The following is a 12,317-nucleotide window of genomic DNA, read 5'->3' on the forward strand; positions in this document are numbered from 1 at the left end:
TACAAAACCATTGTGAGTACGGAACGATCCTTTTGGTGGCCCCGATTGAGAGACGATGTTCAAACATATGTCAGGAATTGTGCAGTCTGTCCTCAGGGGAAGGCTATTCATACTAGACCTGCAGGCCTCCTTAGACCTTTGCCTATTCCTCCACACCCTTGGCATACGCTCTCAATGGACTTCATAGTCGAAATGCCACCATGTGAGGGGAAGACTGTGATCCTAGTTGTCGTGGATCATCTAACAAAGATGGGTCATTTCGTGTCATTGGCTGGATTACCTACATCTGTGGAACTGGCGAGGGTGTTTCTCCAACAAATTGTACGGGCTCATGGTTTACCCTGTGTGATAATAACTGACCGAGGGACACAATTCACCTCTCTGTTTTGGAAGGCTCTTTGCAAGACTTTGAACATTGATGCAAGACTTTCCACCAGTTACCATCCCCAGACGGATGGTAAGACGGAACGTCTCAATCAGACACTTGAACAGTATCTACGATGTTTCACTTTGCAAAATCATGTGGACTGGCCTACTTTGTTATGGATGGCGGAATTCGCCTATAATAACGCTGTGCACACTACTTTGGGTTGTTCTCCTTTTTTTTGTCTCCATGGGCATCACCCCAACATGCTCCCTTTTGACTGGCCTATACATTCTCCTGTACCTAGCATTCACGAACATCATGCGCATCTCAGAGCGGTGCTCATTGATGCCAAACATAGCCTGGCGAATGCTCAGACCAAGCAAAAGGAGGGTGCTGACAGACGGCGAACTGTAGAACCAGATTACAAGGTGGGGGATAAGGTTTGGCTTTCTACTAAACATCTCAACATAAAGGGGGTTTCTAGACTTAAACCTAAGTATGTGGGTCCGTATTCCATAGTTGAGGTCATTAACCCTGTGGCGATGAAGCTCTCTCTCCCTGATTCGTGGCGCCTCCATCCTGTGTTCCATGTTTCCCTCCTCCAACCCTGCCCTTCTAGTGTGCGATTGCAGGAGAAGCCCCTTCCTGTGGAGGTGGACGGTCAGGAGGAGTATGTTCTGCAGTCCATTCTTGACTCCAGGTTAGTCCGAGGTAGGGTGCAGTATCTGGTGGAATGGGAGGGTTATGGCCCAGAAGACAGGTCCTGGGAGCCAGTGGCTAACCTTCACTGTCCAGAGTTGGTTGAGCAGTTCCATGCCCTGTATCCGGGTAAACCGGGTCGACCGCCGGGTCGGCTGTCCTCGAGAGGGGGTTCTGTAGCGGTTTCAGGATCAAAGAGGCGTGTGTTCCCTCCCTTTTGTTTGCCTGGTTGTAGTATTATTCAGAGGAGTGAGAGTGGTTCAGGCAGACAGTACTCCAACTACCAGCATGCAACGGGGCGGAGCTATAGAGGAAGAAGGCGGTTCCTACAAAAGCACCTCCCTCCCAAGAGGAAGGTGCTTGTCAATCAATCCGGAGCGTTTGGGAATGGCGGATGGTAATCCCCGCCGGAATTCAGCTAGAAGACAGAAGCCCGTCGTGTTGTTGGAACTTTCGTGTCTTGGATCCTGTGAACTGCGCATTACGATAAGTACTTAGTAGCCGGAGTGCGGGCTTGCCTCCGTGATGCCGAAAGTGTATCTTGCTGTGTAGCTGTTGAGAGAGAGAGAGACCGTGGTGTCAGATTGAAACGCGCTTTGCCGTTTACTGGCATCCACGAGTATAAGAAGGGATTTTGCTGGAGATCGCGTCTGCAGTGAAGACGTGCTCTCTTACATTTTCTTTCCAGCTAGCAAGAGTCGCTATGGTGATATTTGAATACTTGCTCTCCCCGGACTGTGAAGCAAGTGATTCAGCGGACTAAGACTATAAGAGATATTACTCCTTTGGTGAATCATAAAGAGGAGCATCTGGATTGTCACTGCGACTAGCTTGTGCCTACAACAACCTAGTCGCCTTCTAAGGAATTTATGCTCCATTTGATCTAGTTTTCAGCAGCAGTTGAACTGTTGGGGCAAAAGAGATTAAGACAGTATTAATCTTATCAAGAAGGAGTACATTTGCAGCACTTGTCTTGTCTACAACAGTGCCCTAAGCTGCTATTTTCCCGGTCTGGGTGGTGTGAGACTTTAGTGAGTGGCAGTAAGGAGTGTTTGGGTTTTACCATTGCTACTGCTCTATAGATTGTTACAAACCTTATTCTTGTCCTTCCTGTACATAGGGTGGACGCTCCTTTCAGAACAATTGAAGTCCGCTGACCAGAACCTAGAGGGACCCCCAGAGAACAATCACTGCCTGTTTATTGTTTTATCCACTTCCCCTTTTCCCGCCTGGGCACGTCTTCTTACAGAGAGTTTATACTGCAGCTGTTTGAGTCGTGTTTATGTGGGACTGAGGGGCTTATCATCAGATATCGTTTCTGCCGGTCATCAGAGCAAGGTTAGTGGCGTACTTTATACTTGCGCTGCGGCCAATCCCCGACACTTACAAATGGAAAAACTGAAAGTCAACAGGAACTAAGAAATAAGGCACTGTTCTGGTTAACAAAGAATAGACCCCTGCCTCCTGATATCGATGGGAGAATACGAAGTGTTAGAAGGGTGGGTTGGCTAGGCCCGCTTCGAAAAGAGATACCTGGCGATCTGGTGTTAATAAAGTTTAGAAATAGCAACGTTGTCCCATACCTCCAGACCTGGCAACCGCAGATAGGAGATGGACCTATACACACCTGGGGACTATCTGACTTTTATCCCAGAGTATCACTCCTCCCCCATACAAGACCAACGAAGAGAGTAACTTTTGGTTGGACTGAAACGGCTCCAGGGTGAGGGGTGTTCATATCCAGACTTTGACTTGATATACTCCGCAATGATCTATTTGGTACCTGATCTCCCTTAAAGATTTTATGCTACAATGTTACTTGCTGTGAAATTGAATGAAATGTAATGGTGTATATATATTGCAATGCGCTTTTATGATTTTATATTTCAAAATCGAATAAAGCTAATTGAATCGAAAATAAAATCTGCAATGGTGGTATCAATTATTGTTATACCTACACTGCACATGTCACATTCAGCAAGTAGTAGCAGTGCAGAAGTGGAGTTCTGCAGCACGAATAAAAGTTTGTTGTTAACACGGACAAATCAAAACAAATTAATTCAAACTAAACAGACACAGTCAAACCTATTTTTGTATTGACAGATCACAAATCCAATTTGGAATTCCAGACTTTATTTTCTCCTAACATAATTTACGTCTTTGGTATTTACTAGATGTCTGTGTTTTATATTCATGATAGTGAACTACTGTATTATTAAAAGACTATCAAAATATTATCCTAATAATGTTTCCCTGTTTTATCTGGCCAATCCGCTTTTCATATGCCGAAGCCCCCCCTGGAAAAAACCTTCTGTTTGCACCCTCAAGGTCTCAAGGGAGATGTTGCAGTAGTCTAATTCTGTCTTGAGACACAGGCCAGTTAAAGTCCCACCAATCATCACCAATCTCTTCAATCTAAACCACTCTTTATAGTCTGATTTAAAATTTGGTTAGCTGATTAGTTTTTGTCTGCCAGGACGTTATTTGATTATCCACCATAATTAGGGCTGTACACCAGGGCAAAGCACCTTTACAAAATCTATGAGCAATTTTAAGAACGTTTTCTCTTTGATTCCAGACTGGTCTTTCACGGAGTTTAATCTGCCAGAATTGGTAGTCAATAATTCACTCTAAAATTGGCAGCAGTTCTATCACCATGCCTGGCTCAACATCTTGGTTGAACCAATTTCCAGCATGGAGGTGTCTCCACTAGTGACATATGTAAGTTCCTCAAAGTAGGGTTGTTAGTAAACTGGATGTCTAGACAGGCAATCTGCTGGAGGTTTATTTCATTTGGCAGATCCTTTGTAATTCCCAAGACTGAATCAGACCTTAGCACCTTTATTAAAATTTCTAATGATGTTTTTATCGCTGAAGTTCCTTAGAATAAAACTCATAGTTCAGAAAACACAATCTAAAATATGTAAAAGAAGTCTGCAGTGTTGAAACAAGGGCACATACATGTCCCCACATCTCCGCCTCTAGATAAACAACGGGTGGTGTGTGATTGTTCAAAGTGTAAGCTTCTGATCCATGTTCAAAGTGCAAGCTTCCGATCCATATCATTTTGCTACTCTCTCTCTATGGTCTTTGAATTGCAAGCAATGATTTGCTGGTAACTTCTGCATGGGACTGAAGCGTGGCCATACAGGCGGCCTAGCACAGGGCTGTGCTCGGCAAGGGGATTCCTAAGCACTGGGAAGCCATTAAGCATAATTGTTTTCCTCCACTATCTGGGGAGGATGTCCTGTGCCCCTCCGGGGCTACACAACACTGTTCTTATATCGTACGCATCAGAGGCCCAGCAGTAACATGAGCTGCTGGTGAGCCCTCACCCACCTGCCATGTTGGGTGGGCACAACCAACAGTGTCCCCTTATGTGTCTCCCCACCTTGGGCCCTGCGGCACATTTGCTGTGCTTCCCTGGACCATGGGAGAGGAAGGTAGTATTGGGCTGGGTAAAGTGATCTATGATACACTGAAGATGGAACCCAACAGCAACCCTTGGACTCAGCCTCCTCCCCTCATGCGCGAGTCATTTGCGGCTCCCACAGAGAACAAATGTTAGATAAACAGTGCTAACTTTGAGCCCACCTCAGGACCTAACACATAATTTTCACCACCCTCCAGTAAAAGCAACTGCCTGGCCATGCCTGACATTGTAGACACATGCAGCCTTGGAGTTGGGGGCAGGCTTTCCCTGCTGCTCTCCCCATTCTGCATCAGACACTTCCCCTCTCTGCATACCTTCAGGAAGAGCCTCAAGACCTGGCTTTTTGGCTGACCTGGAGCTGCAACACACCTTGAGGCCCTCATGGGCGAGTAGCGCGCTTCACAATTGAGCAAGTTGACCTAAAGAAGGAAAAACAACACCTCATGGATAAAAAAACACGCCAAACTGAATTGTACATATGCACTGCTGATCACCTGTTAGGTGCTGAGAGCGAAGCACTTGTGGACTCCTTAGCTGCCATCCTGCTGGAACTCAAAATCAGCTTACAGTCCAATGAGGAAAAATTGATTTGATGGCCACATGCCTAGACCACCTGACAAAACGCATGGATGGGCAGGCAGCTTGACTTGATGGAGTGGAGGGCAGGATCTCTGACCTTGAGGCTGACACAGGTGCTACTAAAGCCAAAGTCACCAATCTAGAAAAGCAGTTTCTGACAACTGCTGTGAAGAATGAGGATCTTGAGGAGCACTCCAGGCCCAATAATATCTGCATTATGCACATTGCCAGTGTGGAGAAGTGTGGCTCACTGGTTAGAGGAGGCAGACCTGGAAGCAGACGTCAGCCCGGGACCAGGGTTCAATTCCCGGCTCGGCGGGGTCTTGAGTCCTAAAATGTCCATGGACTCGACAATTCTCGCTCCGGTGCCTACTCGATTCACGGGTTCACACTCTGCGACTCTGGGCAATAGCTTGCTTAATCTCCACAACGGCCCCTCGCGGCGGGATGCCTGACTTTCACCTTGCGGATACCCTGCCAGGGTTATCTCACAGGGGAATACCAGGACGGGTTCCCTAAGCAAGCGCTTAGAAACCGCTTGGTGTTTTGCGCTATATAAATTCCTGTACATTGCTGAACATACAAATAATGACCAGATGGCAGCATCTTTGGAATCCCTACTTACATTTTTCTGTAGTCTGGCATTAGGCACATGCATCAGTAAAAGTCTTCACTTACTATTCTCAACCACATGAGTCATCCTCAAGACTTGATTATTGGCGGGTCCTTCCAGAAATTGCAACTTCTGTATTGGGTGCCTGACATTTACCCTACACTCTTTCAGGTCACTTTCTAATTGTGTTTCAACTTGCCCTCCCTCGCTCAAGGGTTTGCCACCCATAGTGGTGATTTACAGCCTCTTCTCTGTTGGACACAGTATTTGAAGATGAACTTAGTTCTGTAATTTTACAATATTTTCAGTTTAATGTTGGTGCAGTCATCAAGTAGGTTATAATGTGGGAGGCCTATAAGACCTAGATCTGAGGGCAGGCAATTCTGAAGCATGCAGGGGTGTTGAAAGACATTCTTAAGAAGTTTGCACATCTCAATGCTAGCTTGGGGGCCCTTGAAGCTGTGATAGGCAGTACAGTGAAGGGCAGGGTACTGGCAGATCATCGGCTTGACTGATCAGGAGAAAGAGACAGAGCAAGACCCAATATTGATGTATTGGACGGTGGGGACCGAACCGTCCTTACTAAGAATGAAGATAGTGTATCGGAATGTGTACATTATAACTCCTATCTTTACACTCCTGGGGGTGCTTGATCCCTGGAAGATATTAATAAGTACCTAAGCAAAGTAGTGCTGGTCATCAACAGTTTCTGAGTTAACCAATCTCCTTTGAGGAGGTTATTACCGCCATTGATTCACTTGCTGGAAATAAAGCCCCAAGTATACATAGTTCACTTTTTTTTTTAAATAAGCGTACAAACAAATTTTTTCTTCCCACCTAATTGAGGTATAAGCAGAGGTGCTTCGAAACAGAGAATTGCTCCCTTGATGCAGGAAGCTATCATCTTTCTCCTCCCTACACCTGGAAACACCCCCTATATATATACCTTTTATTGACTCTCATTAACAAATCATGATAACAAGATTCTTGCCTAAATAATTGCCACCAAGCTCTCTCGCCCTCCTGCTGGAGCAAATAGTTCCTTCTGTACAGTTGAGATTTCTCCCTCGTAAATCCACAAAACTCTGCATGGTTATTGCGGTGATAAATCAAATCAACCCTGAGGTTAGAGCGCCGGTTACACTGCTTGACGTCAGAAAGGTGTTCAACTCCCTGGAATGGAAAACATTTTTTAGATCCTCCAATGATTGTGGTATAACCAACAATCTTCTCACTCCTATATATCAAGTGGGGGTGCGCAGCTCAAAAAGTCCAACAGGCTCAAGTAAATAGAAAAGTCACTTCTTTATTTGAAAATATTTCTGGTTTCTTAGGGGAACATCAGGTCAGGGGCCTAGGCTGTACTTGTAGGCCATTTGAGGAGGATCTCCCAGTGTCTGGAGAACCTGGAGACTCTGTAGGCAGATCTCCAGTAGTTCTGGTGTCTGGCCGTGCCGCTCCAGTTGGAAGGTAACAGAAGTCCAGAAGGAGGGGTGAGAGGAGGAACAAGTGGGTCAGGGGCCAGCCAGAAGGGCTGCGTCACCAGTAAATGACCATGGTGACACCACTTCTGTCCTGGGGGATCTTCGCGCACTGTCAGATGGACAGGAGACGGGAGATCTGCGCCAGGCAGACTATCACACAACACAGTATTTATGTGTTACCCTCAGGGGGGGCATGCAGGCTCCCAAGGAAGTCCTTGTGCACCAGGCAAGTGTTCAACTGCAGGGTTTGGTCCCTGAGTTGGGAAGCCAGGTACAGGGGTTACCTGACCAGGAGAGAGGGACATCTGAATCAGTGTCCCTACCAGTCTGTCTTCTTGGTGTACCACTCAAGGTGGGAGGGTACAGCCATCTGGAAGGGGGTGCAGAGGGAGGCAGTCCTTGCCTCTGACGCTTGTTCAGCCTGAGGGTTCAGACCCTAGGTTGGAGAGCCAGGTTCAGGTGTTGTCTGACCTGGAGGAAATGGCAACTGTAATCCATGTCCTGACCGAGGTAGCTTCTAGGAGTACCACTCCAGTTGGGAGACTACAGTGCTCTGAAAGGGGGTGCAGAGGGAGGGAGTCCTCTTGATATTGTATATTGCTACTTTTCTGTTTTTTTCATGCTCTCTTCTTCTTTCACCTTTCATTTTATTTCATATCTCTGTAAAAATTGTCCTATTGATGGATTTACATTTGCATTCTATCTTTGTACTGACGTGAGCCTTCAACCACCCTTCCTATGTAATTAGACTGTCCCCTTGTTAGACTGTCTTTGTGCAACTTCTATTGTGCATGGTCACAAGACCTGTTTCTACATGAGTGGACATGCTATGTTGAATGTGAAATTAAAATGTATAAAAGCTAAAAAAATACCCCACTCAGGCCACATTCCTAAACACGCCATTTTGGTGTTTTCCGTTAAAGTTTAGTTGTTAGCATGTGGTATTTAATAGATTACTGATGTTCGTTTCTTTCTTAGGTGACAACCTTCAGACGGCGCTGACTGTTGGAAAACGTTCTGGAATGATCCCTGAGTCTAGCACGGGTATCCTGGTCACTGCCTGTGGGCCCGAAGGCTCCAGCCCGCCATCCATCATCCTACGAGAGGTGGACGATCAGAAGAGCAAGATGGATGGAGTGAACAAGAACAATGCCTTCTTGGTATGCATCTCATTAGCATGAGGGAGGAGCAGCAAATGTTTTAGATAGAGTTGTTCTCCAGCTTTTGAAACCCCATGTGAAAGGGCCTGCGTCAGTCTTTCGCCTACCTCACAGCAGACGCATTTGTGTCCTAAAAGTGGCGCAGTGAAATCTTATAGATTTCACTGCGCCACTTCTATGACCCTTTCTTGCGTCAGAACCCCCCCCCCCGCCTACATTATACCTTGCGCAGGTATAATGTGGCGCAGGGGTTTACAAAGTGACGCATCTACCTAGATGCGTCACTTTGTAAATATGGTGCAACAAGGCACATTTTTTACGCTGCTGGTGCGTCACAAAAAGTGACGCACCGGCGGCGTAAAAGTGACGCAAGGGCTCATAAATGAGGCCCCAATATCTATAGAATACAAAAGAAATTGAATTCCTATAAAAGCAGAAAAAGGAGATGAGTGGCTTGGAAAAGAATAACAGACCTGGATAATTCCCACACCACAGGAGTTATGTTAACAGGAAGCTGCTAAGATGAGTACTTGGTCAATTTCATTGTTTTGCCACAAGGTTGTTTAGCATCCCTGGGGAACTTTAGATAAATTGGCTTTAACACTGAGTAAAACTACAAGCAGAAATACTTACCTGTGGCTGTTCAGAGTTCTGCCTTTGTTGAAGATTTCATTGGCTAATTGAAAGTGTCCTAGTGGCTTTCCGTACCCACTCTCCTTACCTTTCACTCTGAACGAATTTCAAACTCTAAGTTATATATCGGGAGGAGCGGAGCAGGAGCTCAGCTGAATGCAGAGGTAATGGATGTCTTCCTCCTCTTCAGAGCCTGGCAGAGCCTCTCTCTGGCCTAGATGTAGGACAGGACTTTAAAGGGTAACAATGCAATCATTGCTGATGAAGACCTGCCCAATCCTCAGAACATTTATAAGGAACATGCCTTGGGTATCAACACAATCCCAAGTTTTCATGGACTAGAAATCCAAAATTGTGAATACATGTTCCACTGAGAGGAGCTCTTAGCAAACCATCTCTACCACTGACCCTCCCTATTCAGCCCCCTTGAAGTAATATTCATAAGGTATATGCCTTGGGTATCAAAACAATCCAAAGTTTTATGGTCTAGAAATCCAAAATGGAGAATACCTGTTCCAAATGAGAAGAGCTTTCTGAAAATCACCTCCACCACTGACCCTTTCTGTTTGGTCATGTAAGCTTTAAAGGACTTCTGCTGCTACCTACTGCACTTCTTGTCCTCCTATCAGTAGGTCTCCTTTAGTGCTGCTAGGTCTTCCTTTCCAGATAATGAGATTTTAAACTCGTTATTGGTCTTTCTAGCCCAGATTACCTACACACTGAGAAATTACTTTTGTTCCTAAATTCCAGTAAAAAGTTAGAAATGTAATATTCCTTTACTAATGAATTGTATTTTAACTGCCTTGTGCTTTTTAAGATATTTCATATTGAAATAAAGCTTTGTACTACTACTAAAATATCCCTTTACATATAGCAAGAGATAGGCCATGAATCAGAGGCTGCAAGTAAAATATGAAGCTAATTTGTGCTAAGTTTTAAAAGCAGTAAGGATGAAACATCCCCATCCCTCCTTGAAAGACCTGTACTGTGATCTGGGGGCTAGGTTAGTAGCCCCTCATACAAGAAGGTGACATACTAAAGTGACACCAAAGGCAGTTTGGAAGCATAAATACCCAACATTTTGAAAATAGCACATGTGCTTGGGCCCAGGCAGCAGGCTGCAACCACTGACTGTGGAGGTCAACACACCAGCTATCCTGAGTAAAATGGGGGGGACTGTGGAAAAGATGATTAGAGGTTTCAAGCATGAGTACTGCCGAGAGCACACTTATGTCATCTGAGGTAACAATTGGTTTACACATTCCAACTTCCTGGCCAGAGTGCACTGTCATAAGGCAAGCACACTTTGATCAATTTTCTGATGGCAAAATGTTCTTTGGAAATAGACAGAGTTGATTTCTTTTCCAGAACACTGGTGGTCTTGATCTTGTTACAGTGAGAAAGAGGTTTATTAAAGAGTCCTAGTCCTGCCGTCAGTCAGCAGGGTCCTGCAGGAAGAGGGATATCAATTCATGCCATTACTTTAATTTGATGTTATTTCTACAATTGACCCATTAATAATGACAATTTTGTAATAATGTTTTTGATTACAGGAGACGTTCATTAGCAGTGAAGAAAAATTCAGCTACTACTTTGCTATGGATGGAAAAACTTACCAGGTTATACTACAGCACTTCTACAGTCTGCTCCCAAAAGTAAGCTTTAGATTTGCAACCAATCTAAATGTATTTATTTCCAAGACATAATCCTTTAGCAATAGAAAATAATTATTTTTTAAAGAAGGTATGAAAACATATTTTTCAATGTCAAATCTCCATGGAGATAAACATTATAATAAACCGCAGAGCGCCACCGTAGTTCACTTTCACATAATAGATTTTATACATTTCGCTTAAAAACATCTAATACAAGTAAAATTCAGTAAGCTCTTTTACAAACACCGATATTTGTTTTTTTTTATAAATGATGTTATTGATACATACACAAATATTAGACAATAAAAGATTCTTTCTGAGTCAACTTATTATACATGATCAAATCTAAATATTTCTATTTGAATAACTAATGTTTCTGATCGTTTTGTAGTTTGATATTTTCTAAAAATAGGACAAAGGATTTCTTCCTTGCTTCCCGAAACAACAGACAGTCTGAGAGGAAATAATAATGGGCCAGATGTAGCAAGCCAAATTGCGATCACAGAAGCTAAAATTCGCAGATTTTCAGCGTTTGCGATTGCAATTCATATGTGTGCAATGTAGGAAGGCAAATACCTACTCGCAAAATAAGAAATTGCAAAAATTGCAATAATGCCTTAAAGAATCGCAAATTACCACCAACTACAAGTTGGTGGTAATTAGCGATTTCCTTTAAATAAGCACTTTTTTTTTCAAAGAGCCATGTGGCATGTATGTGTGCCACATGTGCACACATGCATATTTCAGGGGTGCAACAGGGTGTCCTTTTGGACCCTTGAAGTAGGGTACTCGCAAATTGCGCACCCAATTCCCATTCATTCCTATTATTCCAATAAAGGCATTCCTTGATGGAGAATCGCAATTTGTAATTCGCAATTAAGGAATATTAAGGAATTGCAATTATCACTTCGCTAAAGATCGCTATTAAGGACTCACAAAACTGATTTTACCTACTCGTAGTTGACACTAATTATTTGAAACTATTTTTTCTCTGATATCTCTTATTCTCCAAATCGGGTCAATCACAATCTTTAGTCACAAATTTTGATCCCAAGGAAATTTATCTGGAATTTAAGACAAATTCAACTCAAGTCCCTTGAAAGGATTGCTTTGGACATTTCTTGGAGTACAACAAACAATTATCGTATGTTTTTCTCTGTATTTCGGATGCGTCAGTATTTCAACTTCTCATGTTAAATCTTCTTAAAGATATGAAGAATGTTGCCATTGTCCATATTCACATTTTGATCCATGGCCTTGATAGACAGACCCACGATGATGGCATAATGAACAACGTTTTGTCTATATTCGAGAGCCAAGGTGTAGTTTTGACACTGGTGTCCAACCTGGCCCAGGATTAGTGAATGCTATCTCACAATCTCCTCCTCCCAATGTCACAGTTGGTGTGAAATCTTTCCTTGGACTTAGCGCATTTTATTTGCAGTTCATATCTGATTATGCTACTAGTCAGACCTATATCAAATATGCTAAAGTAGAAAACAGAATTTGTATGGGATGAAAAATGCAAAACAGCGAATGGATGAAGAGACAACTGAGTGAGGTCAAAGCGTTAAAACCCTCTGATCCTTCAATACTCGTATGTACGGGTACGGTTCTGCATACGATTCGTACGGGAAAAAAGCTCAGTACGGCTATTCAGAGGGCATTTTACCGAATCGGAATCGGTCCCTTAC

At 43.8% G+C, this 12,317-nt stretch overlaps 1 protein-coding gene and 1 long non-coding RNA gene across 4 annotated transcripts in view; one reads left to right on the forward strand and one right to left on the reverse strand.

Annotated features, from left to right (window-relative positions):
• Window positions 1–12,317, forward strand: part of LOC144791850 (putative cation-transporting ATPase 13A4) — a 395,602-nt gene that overhangs the window by 294,064 nt on the left and 89,221 nt on the right. For all 3 annotated transcript variants that reach the window (XR_013602482.1, XM_078666633.1, XM_078666634.1), the window contains 2 exons: window positions 8,154–8,335; window positions 10,522–10,623. Coding sequence is in view for 2 of the 3 variants with exons in the window: in XM_078666633.1 (XP_078522759.1) it covers window positions 8,154–8,335; window positions 10,522–10,623 (284 nt within the window). In the remaining variant the exon portion in view is untranslated. The remainder of the gene's footprint in view (window positions 1–8,153; window positions 8,336–10,521; window positions 10,624–12,317) is intronic.
• The window catches only part of LOC144791851 (uncharacterized), a 98,511-nt gene that overhangs the window by 59,341 nt on the left and 26,853 nt on the right, over window positions 1–12,317 (reverse strand). The window lies entirely within an intron of this gene.

Source organism: Lissotriton helveticus, chromosome 11 (assembly GCF_964261635.1).
Source record: "Lissotriton helveticus chromosome 11, aLisHel1.1, whole genome shotgun sequence".
In the NCBI taxonomy this organism is placed as follows: Eukaryota; Metazoa; Chordata; class Amphibia; order Caudata; family Salamandridae; genus Lissotriton; species Lissotriton helveticus.